This window comes from Euprymna scolopes, chromosome 18, assembly GCF_053919585.1.
Source record: "Euprymna scolopes isolate OS-2025 chromosome 18, ASM5391958v1, whole genome shotgun sequence".
Lineage (NCBI taxonomy): Eukaryota > Metazoa > Mollusca > Cephalopoda > Sepiida > Sepiolidae > Euprymna > Euprymna scolopes.
Window position 1 is genome coordinate 125,669,527 of NC_136499.1, and position 21,230 is coordinate 125,690,756.

General features: G+C 34.7%; 1 protein-coding gene across 8 annotated transcripts in view; it reads left to right on the forward strand.

The window, feature by feature from the left end:
• The window catches only part of LOC145297806 (uncharacterized), a 411,153-nt gene that overhangs the window by 180,243 nt on the left and 209,680 nt on the right, over positions 1–21,230 (forward strand). The window contains exon 1 of one of the 8 annotated variants that reach the window (XM_080144115.1): positions 13,342–13,512. The exons of 6 other annotated variants lie outside the window; for them this stretch is intronic. In XM_080144115.1, coding sequence (XP_080000241.1) covers positions 13,385–13,512 — 128 coding nt within the window. In that variant the 5' untranslated portion in view covers positions 13,342–13,384. Of the gene's footprint in view, positions 1–13,341; positions 13,513–21,230 lie in introns of those variants that run through there. One more of the 8 variants, XM_080144114.1, reaches the window with a different exon arrangement.

A 21,230-nucleotide genomic window follows, 5' to 3' on the forward strand; every position in this document is an offset into this window, starting at 1 on the left:
TTGAATAATGAAAAAAAAAAATGAATGTAAACACCCATGACAGAGAAAATGAACCCTCCCCCTCAAAACTGTGCCATGATGTGGTGGGTTCATTTCTGCACAAAATATACTATTCACCTATTTGTAAAATAAATGCACAAACTGAAGTCAGCAAGCCGAGTTCAAATCCTGTTCTTGGGCCAAGATCAAAGTGTAGTATCTCTTGTTCAGATGCTGCACTTTAATTTCTTGTTCTCTGTCAGTGGAGGAGAAATCCTTCACGACTGAGACAATTTTAAATTTTCGTTCCTTTTCTCCACATCTCCACTGGTGTCCAACTCTGTCCTGTGGGGAGGCATTGTAAATACGAACTATGAATATGCATAACAGTTGATGCCTAATTAATGATTTACCGTTAATCGTTGACAATATCTTTGCAGCATTGTTAAATGCACCACAAAATGGTTAATGTTATTAGGCTGCAGAAATGACAACCTGAATTCATCCATCAGCATTTTCTCTGCGTCTTGCTTGTTAAATAAAAACCGAAATGGTTGCTTCTTTTCAGACTAAATTAAAATGATGTAAGGAGGTAAGAAAAAATCAAAGAATAATACTTCCAAGTTTAAACTTGCCAACGATAAGTGTTAGATGGATAGATTGCGACCTAGAAAGCAGCAATTCTTTCCTATTTGTCAGAAATATTGCTCATGAAATTGAAGACAAAATAAGGGAAGCAAAAGTTACAAGATGCTGAAATTAAATCCAACGCTTCTACTCTTCCTCTACGTAAAATTTTATTGACTGTTGGAACAGAGATTTTCTGAGTAGTTATCATATATGGTTATGATTACAAATCTTTCCCCTCCTTCCTAGGCTAGTTGCTCTACCAAGACTTGAGAGTCTAGTTTGCTCCTACTATGAATTCATGGTTAGAGAGATATGTATTCATACTTTTTCCAAGACTATTAACTCTAACAAATCTCACAGTCTATCCCAATAAAATATCGCAACTTCCTTACAGGTTATAAAACACAAACTTCTATTTTGTACATTATTGGAAGGAAGTTAGAGGGTTCATACCCCCCCCCAAAAAATATGCCATGAAACAATCAAAATCAAACCAAGTGATAAATCGTTTTCAACATTAAATATCCCCCCTCCAAAAAGGGGGTTTGATATGCCATAAAATAGTCAAACCAAACCAATCGATGAATCCTTTACAAAAGAAAAAAATTGCCATAGTTATATAAATATATCATGTATATATGTGTGTGTAAATATTTAACTGATAAACTCTTACACAATTGGTCACATAACATTGAAATTAACAGGAAATAGTAATCATAAAGATGGTTTATAACGAGTAAAATCTTTGTTTGGATGAATGACGAACACATACAGAAATATGTCGGCAAGTTGAAATACAAAATGTTTATATCAGCTTGCTGACATATTTCTATTGCTTTAAATCTTCCTTATCCATCTGTTGACAGCTCAAATGATAGAGAATGCAGCTGGAGTGCTAAATGTTTTGGTTTCGATTCTAACTGATGGCACCCAAGTCAATTTTTTTTTTAACTTTTGAAATCACTACTACATATTAGGTACAATATAATATTCAATAGAGAATTGGCTCTGTAATAATAAATACGAAATCTGCATGAATTAAAATATATTTAAGCATATTTTATGACCGGATAAGCCCCCCCCCCCCGCCTCCCAGTAAATGAATAATCATTTTCAGTGAGTATTATTTCAGCATTAAATATTCCCCCATCCCCCATAAAAAGGGGTTGATATGCCATAAAATAGTCAAAACCATACTAATCCCTGAATCCTTTACATAAAATATTTATCATTAGTTAACTTTTTTGTTGTTGTTACATAGTGTTGTTGCCATCTATATGGTAAGTAATACTTTTTTTTTTTATCAGATTTACTTATAGGACATTCAACAATAAACTCTATTCTTCTATACTAGCAGAAAAACCCGACGTTGCCCGGGAATAAAAACGGATCACCACTATATCTTTTTTTACTATGCTCATAGCGCCATATTACTTTCTTCGATTTAATTGACTGTCCCTCCCTGTTTGGACATCTTTGCCCTTTAATATAATTGGAAGGAATTGAAATGTTGAGAGGTTTTATGAATTAACGCCGTATACATATGGTTTAAATTTGATTGAAATCAAATATACACATTTGACGTTTTTAAGAGTTCTCTTCTCATGGGTCACTTAAAGGTTGGGGTACGTTGTAGAGATTCGGGGAACACTTCTATTCCCTTTCCCTGTTAAATTTTACATAAGAAAACACATTTTCTAAATTCTCAAACTTTTCTTTCTATAGGTACCACGTAAACATGAGTTTATATCTATAAAAGTGAAATTGTCTCTGTGTGTTCATTTCCCTACCAAATTGCTCTCAATTTTCAGTCTACAGACTCAAAATTTGACAAAAGGGATATTGAGATTTGGGAAAGTCTTTTTAATTAGTTTTCGGCTAGAAATTTGGCTATTGAGGGGTCAAAGTTAAAAACATTTGACCTTTGAAAACTCTACCAAATTCCTCCGCTAATTTTGGGTTTAAACACTTCAAATGTTAGATGTAGATTCTTTGGACATGGATAAAACTTTTTAACTTGATTTGAGCCCAAAACAAATGTTAAGGTGTCAAAATTGGGATCAAAGTTTTAAAAAAATTTGACCTCAGCCAATTTTTGGCCTAAACATTTTAAATTTTACATAAAGGGTATTTAGACATGCAGCAAGCTTTTTAATCAGCTTTTGGGCAAAATTTTGGCTGTCAAGAGGTCACAGTTGAAAGAGTTGACTTTTGCAGACTCTACCAAACTCCTCCGCCAATTATGGGTCTAAACACTTGAAATTTTAGATGTAGGTTACCTGGACATCAGTCAAACTTTTTAATATATATATATATATATATATATATATATATATATGCCATAAAGTTATGAACAGTACACAGGGCCCGAGTAAAGCTGGGCTAGACTGCTAGTGTATATATATATATATATATAGAGAGAGAGAGAGACTAGCAGGGCCACGCGGCATTGGCCAGGTTATACTACAGGATAGCATCATATGCAACATCATACTAAAGAGAGTTTATGTTAACTGAATCCTGGATATTGAACTATTCCGATATATGTTGACAGTCTTAACCTAAAATAGATTTTGTTTGTGTAAAATGTTAGAAAAGTGTCATTAACTCATTTAAGGGGAAGCTAGAGACGCAGAACTACTTCCATTATGTTACTTATAGAATCGAGAATACTTTCGTTGTACAATGAGCTTCATTTTGCTTTGGAAATTGATTCTCATAAAAATTGAACGATATAAAGGAACTGTCTTTATATTACCTCATATACACATACTAGTGGGCATACGCCATAAAATAAAAATTAACCAGGGGCAGGGGATTATGCAGCATCAGTGTTCACACTAATAAATAAAATCGTAGAACTACATAAGTAGTTTAATTTTTCATTTATAAATTATCATTTCTGATGACCTTAAAAAAAAAAACCCCAAAAAACACTATCGGTGGGGTTTGTCTGACTTGTTTGCTTTCTGGCTTTCCCCTTAACACTTGATTTCTTTCTGGAAATTAAATCTATTGTCTTTGTCAGAAAATATTTCTATGTACAACTGCTCAAGCATGAGTGCTGTGCAATCTTCAAATATCCAGTAAACTTAACCCTTGAATTTGACTACTTGACACACACACACACACACACACACACACACACACACACACACACACACACACACACATTGGTATTTATTATACAGTGAAGGATGCTATCTGACAGTATGTAGTAAATGTAAATTAGATTTAGGCAAAGCGTTATTTTTGATAATATTTATAAACCGTGGTATGTTCTTATTTGCAGACTGTTATCCTCATCTTCATAGTTTTATTGTTTCACCACGTTTCGGCCAACTCATCCTCTGGTCTTCTTCAGGTGATTAACCACGACAGGATATGAATGCCGAGTCTTGTAACTGTGTCACCAGTAATTACTACCTTCCATAGTTGCTGTTGTCTCACTACGTTTTTGGCCAACTAATCCTCTGGCCTGCTTTGTGGAATATCCCACTCATATATATATATATATATATATATATATATATATATATATATATATATATATATATAATATTGTTTATTTAATTTAATCTTAATTTCTTTCATTCCTGTGACAGTTGTTTGATGAAGGCTTAACAAATAGAGCAAAAGGTGGCTTCATGGCTGGCTTCAAATCTCATGATTGGCACGAATTGTCATCACTACACTGATGATTGCTTAAGTATGAAACACTAGTGTCTGTATGTATAAAGAATAATTATTGAATTATATATCTCAATGAGTAAAAATTAAGTTTGCAAGGCAAAAACTTGTGTAAACTTAAAGCAAATATTAATATTTCTATAGTAATCCGAACACAAATAAAAAAAGCTCAATACAATGGAAATAGGAAATAGAGCTTGTCATAGATTCAATTATTGCTAGTAACAGCACATTCGTAGCTTTGCTATAATATCCATTTGCTAATATCTTTCGTCTGATGAGAAGAACGCATTTCTTTGAAATTCCGCAAATTAAGGAAATCTTTTTTTGAGTATCCTGCCAAACAAAAAATTCATGTAAAGTATGATTTACAGTCTTAAAGTGTGTTCTCATTATATATATATATATATATATATATATATATATATATATATATATATATATATACATTAATCCTCTAAAAAAAAAAAAAAAAAAAAAAAAACATTTTTAAGAAACTTTATTCATGTATATGAGTGACTGTAAGTAGACTTTGGGTCACATTCTTCCTTCCTCATCCCCTTAGAAATAATTGTGTGTCCTAGGGCTACTTAGGGGATGGAGTGTGTCTGTAGCCCAGTTCCTATTAGCCATTTTTCAGTTTGTTTGTTTCTGCAAAACGAGGCAATGGTTCCATCAGTGGTGCATCCCAAACCTTCATCAGCCACTAATATACCTTCAGAATGTCCACTTTAGTTTCTTGGGTTTCAACTAGAAATAGGCTTTTCTTTAGGTCAACCATGTGCTTGCCTCTGATATTTGAAAGGATTGGGATGTGTGTGTTGAGGGGGGGGGCAGATTGACCCTCCTCTTTCTATATTTTATCTTTTTTTATTTTGAAGAATTGCCTTTGACTTTCAAACTGTTGCTGTTTGTGTTTATTCAAGTGACCAGCTGACGGGGGGGGGGTTATATTTAGTTTCACTTTTCTGTTTTTGGGTGGGGGGACGGCAGTGACAAACTTATATTGAAAAAGCAATGTTTGTCTTTGGAATCTTTAGGAGAAGGAGGAAGTAAAGGAGATCTGTAGGGATGGATAAACGGATATGGATGTAGATAGATTGATATAGAGAGATGTTTGTAGGTTCTTGTCATATGCTTTGATAAGTCCTCCTTTTTTGGTCTGGTTTGTAAAAAAACGTTGATAAAATGAAAGTTGTTTTCGCTTTCAGATAAACATCTGTTGTGTTTTCGGCTTTGTTGTTTTATCTTTTTTTATATATAAAATGCAGATTTTTATCTTGGAAATGCTTTTATTTGTCAATTTAAATTTTTCTTGTGTAGTTTCCGATTTAAATGGGTCGAGTCTTTTTTTTTAATAGCTGCATCACAAATTAGTTTATCACATTTTGAATAACGGTGTTAAACCAGTTCCTCTGCCATTATTGGATTGAATACATTGTTGGTTTGGAATCCTTTCTGAGTTAGATTTCACAGTGGTCAGCCAATGCTTTATGACACAGATGTGGTCAGCCAGCACTTTATGACACAGATGTGGTCAGCCAGCACTTTATGACACAGATGTGGTCAGCCAGCACTTTATGACACAGATGTGGTCAGCCAGCACTTTATGACACAGATGTGGTCAGCCAACACTTTATGACACAGATGTGGTCAGCCAACACTTTGACACAGATGTGGTCAGCAAACACTTTATGACACAGATGTGGTCAGCCAACACTTTATGACACAGATGTGGTCAGCCAACACTTTATGACACAGATGTGGTCAGCCAACACTTTATGACACAGATGTGGTCAGCCAACACTTTATGACACAGATGTGGTCAGCCAACACTTTATGACACAGATGTGGTCAGCCAACACTTTATGACACAGATGTGGTCAGCCAACACTTTATGACACAGATGTGGTCAGCCAACACTTTATGACACAGATGTGGTCAGCCAACACTTTATGACACAGATGTGGTCAGCCAACACTTTATGACACAGATGTGGTCAGCCAACACTTTATGACACAGATGTGGTCAGCCAACACTTTATGACACAGATGTGGTCAGCCAACACTTTATGACACAGATGTGGTCAGCCAACACTTTATGACACAGATGTGGTCAGCCAACACTTTATGACACAGATGTGGTCAGCCAACACTTTATGACACAGATGTGGTCAGCCAACACTTTATGACACAGATGTGGCCAGCCAACACTTTATGACACAGATGTGGCCAGCCAACACTTTATGACACAGATGTGGCCAGCCAACACTTTATGACACAGATGTGGTCAGCCAGCACTTTATGACACAGATGTGGTCAGCCAGCACTTTATGACAAGATGTGGTCAGCCAGCACTTTATGACAAGATGTGGTCAGCCAGCACTTTATGACAAGATGTGGTCAGCCAACACTTTATGACACAGATGTGGCCAGCCAACACTTTATGACACAGATATGGCCAGCCAACACTTTATGACACAGATGTGGCCAGCCAACACTTTATGACACAGATGTGGTCAGCCAGCACTTTATGACAAGATGTGGTCAGCCAACACTTTATGACACAGATGTGGTCAGCCAACACTTTATGACACAGCCAACACTTTATGACACAGATGTGGTCAGCCAACACTTTATGACACAGATGTGGTCAGCCAACACTTTATGACACAGATGTGGCCAGCCAACACTTTATGACACAGATGTGGCCAGCCAACACTTTATGACACAGATGTGGCCAGCCAACACTTTATGACACAGATGTGGTCAGCCAACACTTTATGACACAGATATGGTCAGCCAACACTTAGCTGACCACATCTGTGTCATAAAAACGATGAGTAGAAAATGGATCTTCATTTTACTTTGCTTTGTAGCTCTTGCTTCTCGTTTTTAGTCTTCGCATTCTTGAAGTGATGTTTATGACAAAGAAAGAAAAAAAAACATCTTTTCTGGGTTGGCTATTGTTTTGAGCAAGTGTTACATAGTTGTTTTCAATCTATATCTATATAAATAAAACGTGTGTCTTTGAAAATATTTAACCGATAAACTCTTGAACTATTGGTCACATAGAACTGAAATTAACAGGAAATACTAACCATACACCAAAGATGGTTTATAACGAGTAAAATCTTTGTTTGGTTGGACGAATAACATATAGAAATATGTTGGCAAGTTTAAATACAAAATGTCCATTTCAACTTGCCGACATATTTCTATTACTTTTGAGCATGTGCAAATTCATTCATAGCTTGAAATGGTTTAATTTTAAATCTTTCTGTCAATAGCTCAAGCAGTAGGGAATGCAGCTGAAGTGTTAAATGTTTTGGCTTCGATTCTAGCTGATGGCACCCATGTCACTTTTTGTAACTTTTGAATTCAGTACTATTTATTAGATACTACGTAATAGAGTTGGCTCTGTAATAATAAAAATGAAATTTGGATGAATTAAAATATATTTACGCATAAAATATCAAGTGCGCTTGAAAGCCAAACCACAATGTAATATTAGGAAATATTTTACTTGCTTGAAATTTATAATTTAAATATATTTCGGACCTGAACTCCATCATCAGTATGCTGTTTGTTTCTTTTTTTTTTTTTTTTTCTTTCTTGCCTCTGACGTTAATCTCGCATTGCCAATGCATAGTTCCAACATTTCAAAATACAACCGCTGAGATACAACGTGCGGCTCTTTACCAACAGACTTTTCTTCAACTTTACAACCTGGCAAGAAAGAAGGGGGGGGGAAAAAAAGAAAGAAAACATACTGAGGATGGAGTTTGGCTCAAGTATATTTAAATTATAAATTTCAAGCAAGCAAAGTATTTGTTTATTTTTCTAATAATGTGATTTGTCTTTCAAGCGCACTTGAGGCCTATTTTATTTTATTCAAATTAAATCAATGTTTCTATAATAGAACTCACACCCTTGACATATTTAAGCATAGCTTACAACACAGGAAAACCGGGTGCCGCTGCTAGTATGAAATGAATATATATTTTCAATCCTCTTATAGTAGTATTCATCATCATTCAACTGTCTATCTATCCATCTCATTAATCTTTATTTGAAGTGCTGTTTTTAGCTTTGATAAGTGGTGGCGCATTAATTAAAAAAGAAAAAGGTTGACCATTGAACTTCAATATCCTGTTGCAGCACTCAAGCCAATGTCAAAAGACTTTTTCATAGTCTTTTAAAATTAAGCTATCTAGAATGCTTGATCTTCTTCAACTTAGAAGACTTGTTGCAGAGTCATTGATCTGCAGTATGTGCCACTGACTAGAACTAAAAGTACCTGTCTGAGAAAGTTCCTTTCTGGATTCCCTCAGAACCTCCACATCATACTCCCCCCCCCACCCCACCCTCGCCATTTTTTTTTTCACTTGATTGTGGGTGACCTAGTGAATATTGATCATGCCTTTGCTCAAACAAGGGAATGATTGATTTGTGGCACCAACCTTAAGGCGAGTTTAACCCTGAGAGGGAAGATGACGATTTTAAGTTTTTGTAATTCTTGCAGAGAACTGTCGACATCCTCCTACATACTATGCCTGGTATTCCCAAATTGGTACTGACCAGGCTCAATGTTGCTTAACTTCCGGTGATTTTATGAGAACCGATGTGTCAATGTGATTATGCCATACATAAATAAGGGAATCTTCATGTGCTTCCCACTGAACCTGATCTATTTGGCCTTTTTTGTTGTTTTTATTTGACAGCAACAATCTCATCTTTGATTTATGACAATAGGTTCAGCTTTCATCACAGATCACCAGAGTTATCTTTTGGCTAAGATCAAAGTGTATTTTTTTTTTTTTTTAAGCACTAGCTTATGGTCTAAATTAGATGCATTAGGAAAAGATGACATTCCTTGGAATTCGATAAAAGTTGCAAGCTTATGTGTATGAAAATTAATCAAATCTGAGCATGATTTTCCTGCTTAAGCATCTCATCCCCCCTTCACACACACACACACACACATATACACTGGTGCGCACCCATGTCCACCCACACACATCCATGCGCACCCATGCACATATATATACATACACGCGCACACACATACACACTGCTCCAGCTCGTTAAATGTAAGACTCTTATCCAATTGACTGAACCCTAACCCGTGGTAATAGCGATCCTCTGAAATGCCTACTCCTTACTGTTATTTTTTCCCTTGGTCTCCACCCCCAAAATGTACTTAAAAGGGAACCATCCATTCTTCCAAGTTCCATCCCTATTTCTTTTCCATTTTCTCCCATTTAGATCCCACTCCTAATTAGAAAGTGACCTGCTTGTTTTCGATTCTGAAGAAACTTGAAAACAGTGGTCGGTCTATTGTTTAGAAAGGGTTGAGTTTTTTTCATCATAGCTCAAAGGTTATGGTTAAGGTTACTTGTTTTCTGAGCCAGAAATATCTTCATCACATTTTTGATTTTTACAAGAACTTTAAAATTGTATAGAAATGAGCATTGTGGGTGAAAATGTGATATTGATCTTTAAACATTATCTTGTGCGTGTTTTTTTTTTTTTTTTTTTTTCCAGTTTAGCTGGACATGTAAACAGAACAGACATTTGCCCTTTATATTCTAGATTAGCGGGGGGGGGGGGTTACTCTGCGTTGCTCCGGCGTGTGTGGGGGGGGGATAAAAACAACAGTGGGACCCCCCTCCCCCCCAAAAAAAAGTATGGGTGGAGAGAGGTGTTAAAAAAAAAAAGAAAGTGGTAGTAGGCAGGCAGCCTCGAACCCATCATGCGAAGGAGGAGAGAAAAAAGACAAAAAATGTCTTAGCTGTCTTAGCCGATGTCTCCATTGTGCAACTAGAAGTCGAAAATGTTGAAATTAAGTGTAGTCAATCCAACGATGATGATGATTTGCGAAAAAAGCGACCCCCTCCTTATACAAAACTGCCCAGTTGAGGGTGAAGGAATGAATGTTTTTGGCCAATTCTTTTATATTTGTCGTCTGAAGGATCGAGCTTGAAAACAATATCAGTCTGTTCAGGTTCTGACGCATCTGTGAAAAGTTTTAGGCAGACATACAAACACACACATATATATTAATTATATTCATTAAATAGGGGATAGGAATATTTTTATTTCATCGTCCTATAGCTGTTTCAGTAGCCACTTGCTAGAAATCAAAGGTGACTTTAGTCTGAAGTTTGAATCCTGTAATTGTTATCTCTAAGCACACTGATGAATGTTGGTTACGATGAAACGTGTGGATATTGAAAAATATTTAAATAATTACATAAGTATGTATGTTTGGCTACATGGGGTTAACAGTGATAAGTAGTCTTGCTTTTTCAGACGATTGTTTGAAGAACGCAAGATAAGAAAGTACTTGTCATCATGCACTGTTGCTGCCCTGCTCCTCGAACTTATTACAATTATTAAGAACTCTTCCCTATAAATATAACAATTAATACAAATACATATGTTCCATGCTCCATAAAATAATTGCCCATTTCATTTAATTACAGTATTGCACGAACATCACATACAGATTTTTTTTGTACAAATGTGCCGTTTATTTCAAAACTTAATTTATGCTATTTATTATTTAAACACAATTTCAAGCAAATGTCACCTGCGGCTTGCGTGTATATGATGTAATCTAGAAATCCAATTTCAGCAATGACACACCAAATGTTGTCTTCCACGTAGTCTATTGTGTTTGGTTCATCAGTAGACCCGGAACTTTGCATATTCCCAACAAAAATAATATAATGGGGTTAAATCGCACGAACGAGGTAGTCAGTTGACCGGTTCGTTTCATGAAATTGTTTGTTCATCAAATGTTTCTCCCTGTAAATTGATCATATCACATGCTGTGTGACTCCGTACTACTGAAGCCATATGATGAATTGTCAAATCTGTAATTGAAGAAAATAGAATTGCCTATTCAAAATTCGCCATTTCTATAAAAACAAACAAAACAAAACCATATACATCTAACAGGATTTGTACTCAACTTAGCAGATTTCATTGTCCATATTGGTATTCATTTCACTACGTTGGCTTCATTTTATTGGAAAAAGAATCCAGCAAGGATCCATTCTTAAAGCACAGTCATTCAAACAAAAATGAAAATAATCTTTCAAAATGCAGCATTACAGACCGATGAGCAAAGCGATTCATAGAGATCATTAGGAAAACCTGGCATTACCCAGAGGTATGGAGAACAAAATATTTATATAAAAAACAAGTGTGGCTGGATAACATTTCTTTTAAAACTTCTCTCAGCATTCTATACAAACGAACAAAAAAAAAAAAATGAATTTCAAGTGAAACAAATGTTATATACATAATTGCCAGGTCTAAAATAGTAGCATATCCAAAAATTAAGGAAAACGATAAGGTAGAATAATTATTAACAAAAGCTATTTTCAATAAAGTTTATATGGGGGAATAAACTTTTTCTATGTTTGTCACGTGACGGCAACAGAACTTAATTATTTCGCCTGTCAACTTATCTTTTTTTTGTAAGCGTACTGTTGTGATTTTGCTTCCTTTGACAAATTTCTTTTTTCATTACTGATTATTTTTTTTACCTTATCGTTTTCCATAATTTTTGGATATGTTACTATTTAAGACCTGACAATTATGTACATACCATTTGTTTCTCTTGAAATTCAATATTTTTTCATTTGTATAATATAGGAGCACCTTTCTCTCTCTTTTTACTTCGGCCTCTTGTGATTACTCTGCTCGTCTCCCCCCCCCCCTCTCCATCTCTCTCTCTCCATTTCTCTCTCTGGCTGGCAACTGATTCAATATAATAAAAAAAAAAAAAAAAAAACCCAACTACCAGTAATAATAATAATAATAATAATAATAAAGGTCATCAACCCCTTGCATTAATTTGGTCCCTGGTGACCTCAAGGGAATGGATATTTCATTTTTTTTATTTTTTTTTTATTTTAATACCAACCAGGTCTAGGTTACTGTTTGTAAGTGTATCTCCTGTAGTTTCTTACTTTATGCCAGACACACAGACAGAATTTCAACTTTCCTGTAGATATGGACACAAATAATTTTTTATAAAAGTAAATAATAAAAAAAAAATTGTTTTGAAATTGACAACATGATTAAAATTGGTTTTGTATTGTAGGCCATGGTTGATTGTTGTACGTTTTTTTTTTTTTTTTTTTTTTTTTTTTTTTTTTTTTTGCATTGGTAAACTGAGAAGTCAGGATGGAGATGAGCAGGTGGGTTAGGGACATTAACTCTAGTTTTGTGCCTGTCTCTGCATCCCCATCAGTTTCTACTTGGTCTAGTGATGCTTCCCTCTCTTATAAATGACTGATGCTGCCTTTTTTCTTTCTATCCTCTCCTTAACTCACAAGACTGTAATCTGACAAGGAAGGAGCCCAACATATCAGCTGCTGTGATGGACTACGCACACCACTCTCTCTCTCTCTCTCTCTCTCTCTCTCTCTCTCTCTCTCTCTCTATGCCCACTCTCTTTACATATTAGCCTTCAATTCTTTTCCTGAAGGGAGAGGAATCGGTGGCAGTAGTAGTAGTGGTGGTACTAGTTTTTACAGAGTAGTATTAGTAGTCCTAGTAACAACAGCTTCATAATGAGGGAGGGGATAAGAAGAAATGGTTTTGAAGAGTATAAAAATATATACATGTAGAGAGAAGGAGAGGGGGGGGGGGTTCTTTCCTTCCTTTCTTCCTAACATGTGTAAGGTGTTTATGAATAAGTTTCTTGTTCCTTTCTTCCTCTGAGAGTTCATACCATTTCTGCCTCTGGTCACTGAGATAAGTACTTTAAGAGGCTGACATGGCTTCAATCCAATCTCCCTAATTCCACAGATTTATCAGAACCGGCCACAACATGTGCGAGCGAGAAGTACCTGTTGTACAATTTGGGTGACAGACTGTTTACCAAAACATTGATTTAAAAAAAAAAAAAAAAAAAAGTAAAGAAAATGTTTGTTTTAATTTTCTTTTGGGGATTTCTAATTTAAGTAAACATGTTAAAATTAAGAACTTTTTAAAAAGGGAGGGAGGTTGGATGGGGATTTTTTTTTTTTTTTTTTTTTTCAATATACGAATCTTGAAATAAGGAAATGGGAATTTCAATGCGGAAACGTCTACAGTATCTAAAACCAGGCAAAAAATGCCCACTCAAAGAGTCACACGGACAGCAGGAGTTAGAATCAGCGACGGTGTTGGCACCAGTGTTAGAAATAGCAAGGTAAGATCTTACCAGTATTAAATGGAATCCCCCTTTCAGGCTGACTTTGTTGTCTAATGTTGTATGACTTCTTTTTTTTTTTTTTTTTTTTTTTAACTAGTTTGCTTTTAGGCAAAATTGTTTCTCCAAAATTCTTTTTTATTATTATTTTTGTTTTTAATGAACTAACACTGTTTTAGAATTTTTGAGCTGAGGATTTACAATTTTTATCATTTATAATACCGTTCTTATCTTGGATTATAGACTTGAGGCGCAATGGATTAAGTGCTGAGTAATAATCATTTCTAAGTGACAGTCTTCTGAAGGTTGGAGGTTCAATTCTCACTACAGGCAATGCTAAGAGTAAATAAAAATTACTTGAGACTTTTACCCGATTATAGCTTACAGAACAAGAATAATCTACTCCTATAGATTAGATAAAAGTTCAGTTCCAAATTCCGTATAGATTTCTCTTGATAAGCTGCACCGAAATGACATCCGAAGTTACATCGGCTGAAACGTTGAGAAAATAACATCCAATTTGTATTTGGATCCTTCGAACTACTGTTCTAGTCTTGAGTGTAATTTTCACAATGTTTTAGTCGATGTAACCTCCGACCTTCTTCGGGTGTATCTTGTCAAACTCGTGGAATCTGCACAGAATTTTGAATGGAACGCTTTATTTACTTCACAGGAGTAGCATGCTTTCGTTGTATCAGCGATGACTGGATGAAGGTTCTAAGTAATTTGCAATTGTATTTTTCGGTCTCCCACACTGAGGATTGAACCTTCAACCTTCAGTATATATTCAGAATATCGCTTTACAACTGAATTTTTTTTAAGTACTCTAACCAGTGCTCTACCGGCCCTTGTGGATGAAAGCAGTAGTCCGAAGAATCCAAATTATATGAAATAACTAATCCTCATCTCAAAAATTTAGAAGCGTAATAACAAAATCCAAAAATAGTAGAAACCAATACAAAATAATAGAAACCACCATTTTATTATAAACGTTTTATTGTGATTCTTAAAAAAAAATCATTGAATAGTTTTATAATAATTTGTCAAAAGTCTGTCCAACGTCTCATCCAAACATCAATTGATTGAAAGTTAGTGACCAATATTTAATATTGTGTAAAACCTATGCAATAAAAATTAGAATTTTCTACATATGTGTCTTCGAGCCCTACGACGGTATTATATACACTAGTGCTTGAAAACCTAACAAGTTTTTAGGGGATTAAAGACGAAGTGGGAAGGGGGGGGGTCTTGAAATTTTAAAAGAAAAAACTTCAATAACTGAAAAGTGTTTTAGACACATTGATATTTTAAAATCTATTCTTTAGGTAAATATTTATATATTGACTCTCTACTGCGATATTAGGGAAAGAGATGTGTATAAATTTGAAAGAATGTATAAAAAAAAAAAAGCCGAAAAGTGGACAAACTATTAAAATAAAAATAATAAAAATAAAAAATAAGTTACAGCCCAAACACCATCAATATTTCGGGGGGAGGGGGGTTATTGACTTGGAAAAAGTTTGTTGATAAAAATAAAGAAAATGTTAGTCAACTCGTAGGACCCGTGGAAATTCTACGGAATGAAGAACATATTTAATCAACAAACGTGTTGCTGTTATTTTTCTGGATAATGCAAAAAAAATTATTTTGGGGGACAAAAACAGCAATAACACGCAGCAAATGAGTTTATTAACATTTCTATGGAAATATTGTCCATTTTATTTTAAATATAGAAGTGACCGAAACGAGATAAATTAATAAGTACTAATAAGTATTCAAAAAATAATATTGTGCTACATAGTTCAATACAAATCTAATAATTTATTCCTTCAGTCCAATAGTGTGAAAAGTAAAGCTTTGTGATTTTTTGTCAACTGAAACAGTTAAAAAGCTACGAAGACGAGAGTGGTACCATTAAAACAAGCGACCTTTTGTGCTTTAGAATTTATTTTTCTGTATAGTCACCATCACTCTCAATGCACTTTTGCCGGGAATTCAATTGATGCACCTGTGCTTCTGACACACGTCCATGACAAGGGTTGCGTTCTTAGTCTCACACAGTCAATATCTGCAACAGAGAAATGAAACTTTTAGGTCATGAATGCACAAGTTCATTCATCATAACAATACAATTTTCAATCCCCTCTTACCCATTCGGGTGCAATAAAAAGAATAAAAAAAGCATTACTTTTGGAACGCCCCTCGTATTTTGAAAAAGTTATATTCATCAAAGTAATAATAATAAAAAAAAAAAAACTGAATTAATATAATTAAATAAATGTAATAAAAATAAAGAAAATAGGACAATCGTTTGCTTGTTGATAAAAAAAAAAAAAGATCATTTTGATTTGTTTACAAATATTAGTCAGTTAGCAGCCCCACCCCCAGTTCAAAGGAAAGAAGACAGTCTGTTGCAAATTAATGTAATCTACCGTTATTTTAAAAGGAATTTTGCGTAAGTTTGTTCCCTATCGACTTGGAAACGGTTGGGTTGATTTTTTTTTTCTTTTTAAAGTTTCACACGAAGGTACTTGATATATCTCAATCTTATGTAGGTTTTGTATTGGAATGCATCTGATAAGTATTGAAAATTGAAAAGTCCGATTAAAGAAGGAAGTCAGATTTTGACCAAAGTTAACACTTTTATATACAACCTAACATCACAAGTGCATTTGAGAAGTTTTATCACCGCACAAGCAGAAAGGCCCAGCCTATAAAATCAATTGTAGATTCTTTTATGTGATAGTTTTTTTTTATATGAATGTTTCTTTTTAGAGCACAATTGAACCATAATATGTTTGATTTTAATTCAAGTGGTTATATAGAAATATTTTCATGAAATAAACAGTTGGTTCTTTGATATGACAGGGATGTGTTCGTTCAATGCTGCCAAAACCAAACTGGTTTCCTTCAATAACTACAAGAAACCTTCTCTGCCACCAATAGCAATGGCCAGTGACTCCCTGTCTGAGAGTACATCTTTCAAACTGCTTGGCCTAACATTCACAGGAAACATCAGCTGGAACAATTATATTGAAAACATTGCCAGGGCCGCTGCAAAAAAGGTAGGCTCTCTCTACCGTGCTAGAAAACTACTGACACCTGAAAGTATCCTGTATCTCTATAAGGCCACCATTCGCCCATGTATGGAGTATTGTTGTTACGTCTGGGCTGGTGCGTCTACTACTAGTCTCCTGCTCCTAGACAAGGTTCAAAAAAGAGTCGCCAATCTGATGTGCCCTGAACTGGCATCTAAGCTTCAACCTCTGTCCCATCGACGAAACGTTGCATCCCTCTGCTTGTTCTACAAGTATTTTAATGGTGAGTGCTCTGACGAACTGCAGACACTTGTGCCCCCACGACGCAGACACCCTCGACAAACCCGACAGGCAGCTAGATCCCACCCCCACACAGTAGAGATCCCTAGATGCAAAAGATCTTTCTACTCCAGTAGTTTCTTCCCCAGAACCGCTAGACTCTGGAATTCCATTCCAGGATCATGCTTCCCTAACTGTACTGACATGCAGAAGTTCAAGTGCAACATGAACTGACATCTTGCTGGCCAAATCCCTACATAGTGCCCCCGTAGTTGCTGACCCTGATATTAGCCCCCTACACCTGAGTGGCAATGTGCCTTGTTTGGGGTGAAAATGTAATAAAAAAAAAAATAAATAAAATAAATGTTTCTGTTTATAGCACAATTAAACCATGATACTTGACTTTTGCATTTTAAACTTTAATGCAAGCCATTATTTACAGATAATTTTATAAAATCAACAGTAGATTCTCTACAGTGCAATGTAGACTACAATGTATTGTTGACTGAAGTCACTACGGGAAGGCATGTGAAGTTTCCTTCCAATGCACTGCCGGAGGTGGGGTCCCTAACTAGAGCAGGCAATCAATCGATTTGATTAAAAAATGTGATTTCCCCAAATTCGGTCCCAAAAGTATGGGAAAGTAGAGTAATCCTCATTCAATTTGAATAAAAATGAGTTTTTTTCTTTAAATTTTTATTTATCCCCCCCCCCCCCCCCAATGTTATTGAAAATAAAAAACGAATTAAGATTGTGTAAAAAAAAAGTTAAATTCTTCCATTTTCTGGGTTTAATCTGTGAAAATGTGACTGAAAATATTTTTCTCTGTAAAATTTGAACATTTGCTAAGTTTTAATTAGTAATTATTTGAATATTCTTCCAAATTTCAATGATTGTCTTTTTTTTATCTTTTTTTTTACAAGGGTGTCACCACTTATAAAGGCCCAGAGGCCACTCGAGGATAAGGGTTAATAGGTATACATTAGTCATTGTGATTTTAGCATAGTAAACAGTGGGAATTTTGAAACTTGGATTACCTAGGGGGACGATTCAATTAGAACTTGTTCACATTGGACTTTTTCTTTTTTTTTTTTTTTTTCATAGGTATCAACTCATTATCAAGGCCAAGAGGCCACTCAAGGATAAGGGTTAAAGAGTGTACAGTAGAAATTGGACAATATAATAATCATTAGTAATGAAAATTTGTTAAATTTGATAACTTATATGGAATGGCTCATCAAGAACTTATTTACGTTAGACTTGAAGACAACCATATTGTAGACAGCCGGAAAGCAGGAAAACGGAAGACAATTCCACAGGCGTGCAGTTCTAATAAAAAAGCTTTGTTCATGGAATCTACGTTTAGGTTTAGGCACAGATAAAGAGTGGGGGGAATTATTGATAGTGTTTACAGCTAGACGAGTGTTTCTTGTGAAAGTTTTGCGAGGGGGGACCATAGATTGAAGCTCAGTCGAACACTTTCCATGAAAATAACGATACATCAGAGACAAACTCGCAACATGTCTTCTGTGAGATAAAGGTTGCAAGGAAGAGAAAAGGACATCTCCTACGAGGATACGAAGTCTATTTTGAACTCTATCAAGGCAGGCCAAGTCCTTTCTAGCAGCTCCTGCCCAGATGTGGCAACAGTATTCCATCCTTGGACATACCTGGCTCTTATATAGATAGAGAATTGCATCAGCAGTGAGATATCTACTGGATCGATAGAAAGATCCCACCATTTTTCCAGTGGCCTTGGCAACAGATTTGATGTACGTGTTCCATTTAAGATCAGGAGTAAAGGTCAAACCCAGAAGCTTGTCAAAACTTGAGGCCTCCTGAAGACGAGAGCCATTCATTTCAATTGATGCCAGATGTGGATCAGAATGTTGATGATGTAAAGAGAGAAGCTTGGTTTTAGATGCATTAAAAGTAACCAGCCACTCCTTTCCCCATTGTACTACATGCTCAAGATCAGAGGAGAGAGAATTAGAGAGAACTTGGTCGTTTACTGTCCGAGATGTGCTACCATAAATGGTAGTGTCGTCAGCATAAATGTCTACAAATGATGTAAGGATGTGATTTGGAAGATCATTAATGTAGATCAGGAAAAGAGTTGGGCCCAGGATGGACCCCTGAGGGACACCGGCATTAATACTGTGGGCTTCTGATTTTTGCCCCTCAACTACTACTCTTATGAACCTATCAGAAAGAAATGATTTAATAATTGAGAAGACATTTCCAGCTATACCATAGCTAGAGATCTTATGAAGTAAACCTTTATGCCATACCCTATCAAAGGCCTTAGATATGTCAAGAGAAATTGCCCTAGAAAGGTTGCCTCCGTCGAGAGATTTGCTAATCCTATGAGATATAACTGTAAGCACATCTGCTGTAGATCTAGCAGAACAGAAACCATATTGAGTGTCACTAAGAAGGTTATTTTTGTTGAGATGGTTGATTACTTCTGTATTTAACAGATTCCAGCAACTTACTCATGACGCACAGGAGACTTATTGGCCTGTACTGAGAGGAGGATGAGCGATCACCTGAATTCTTAAATACAGGGCATACAGATGAAATTTTCCAGGGAGATGGGAAACTATTCTCCTTAAAACAACGTTTAAATAGTTTTGTAAGTATGGGCGCTAGTTCAGGTTGAAGTTTTTTGAATACTATAATTGGAATACCGTCCGGGCCAATTGCTTTACTGGAATCAAGGTTTTTTGATTAGCTTGACAACATCACGTACAGATATACGTATATCACATAGTGTGTTTTCAGATACAGGAGGAAATATTGGGGGTTGGCGGCCTTGATCGCAAAAGGTAGAATTAGCTGCAAAGTTCTTGACAAAGAGTTTGGCTTTGTCTGATGCTGACGAGATTACCTCAGGTCCATTGATGATAGTTGGAATGGAGCGCACACTTCTGTTCAGAATTCTGTTTGCTATTTGCCAAAACTTTAAAGCGGCATTAAAATTAATGTGATTTTTTTTTTTTCTTTTAATAGTTGAATTTATAATAATAAAATAATAATAGCGAGAATTTGTTTGGACAAAAGACCAAAGTTAACACTTTTATACAACCTAACATCACAAGTGCATTTGAGAATGTTTTATCACTGCACAGGCAAAAAGGCTCAGCCTGTAACATCAACAGTAGGTTCTTTGATAGGTCGGGGGTGGGGGCGTTCGAAATTAATGTTTTTGTTTAGAGAAACGATTCCTGAGTTTGAAAAGATACACCTGAAGAAGGTCGTAGGTTACAATAGCTGAAACGTGAAAATAACACTAAAGATGAGAATACTAATCTGAATAAAGAAAATATGAATTATCAATCCTCGTCTGAAAAATTCAGAATCGTGTATTATGAATGTATTATATTTAGAAATTTAGTTTTTGAAAAAGTCAGAAACGTGTATTATGAATGTATTATATTTAGAAATTTAGTTTTTGAAAAAGTCAGAAACGTGTATTATGAATGTATTATATTTAGAAATTTAGTTTTTGAAAAATTCAGAAACGTGTATTATGAATGTATTATATTTAGAAATTTAGTTTTTGAAAAAGTCAGAAACGTGTATTATGAATGTATTATATTTAGAAATTTAGTTTTTGAAAAAGTCAGAAACGTGTATTATGAATGTATTATATTTAGAAATTTAGTTTTTGAAAAAGTCAGAATCGTGTATTATGAATGTATTATATTTAGAAATTTAGTTTTTGAAAAAGTCAGAAACGTGTATTATGAATGTATTATATTTAGAAATTTAGTTTTTGAAAAATTCAGAAACGTGTATTATGAATGTATTATATTTAGAAATTTAGTTTTTGAAAAATTCAGAATCGTGTATTATGAATGTATTATATTTAGAAATTTAGTTTTTGAAAAAGTCAGAATCGTGTATTATGAATGTATTATATTTAGAAATTTAGTTTTTGAAAAAGTCAGAAACATGTATTATGAATGTATTATATTTAGAAATTTAGTTTTTGAAAAATTCAGAATCGTGTATTATGAATGTATTATATTTAGAAATTTAGTTTTTGAAAAAGTCAGAAACGTGTATTATGAATGTATTATATTTAGAAATTTAGTTTTTGAAAAAGTCAGAAACGTGTATTATGAATGTATTATATTTAGAAATTTAGTTTTTGAAAAATTCAGAATCGTGTATTATGAATGTATTATATTTAGAAATTTAGTTTTTGAAAAATTCAGAATCGTGTATTATGAATGTATTATATTTAGAAATTTAGTTTTTGAAAAATTCAGAATCGTGTATTATGAATGTATTATATTTAGAAATTTAGTTTTTGAAAAATTCAGAATCGTGTATTATGAATGTATTATATTTAGAAATTTAGTTTTTGAAAAATTCAGAAACGTGTATTATGAA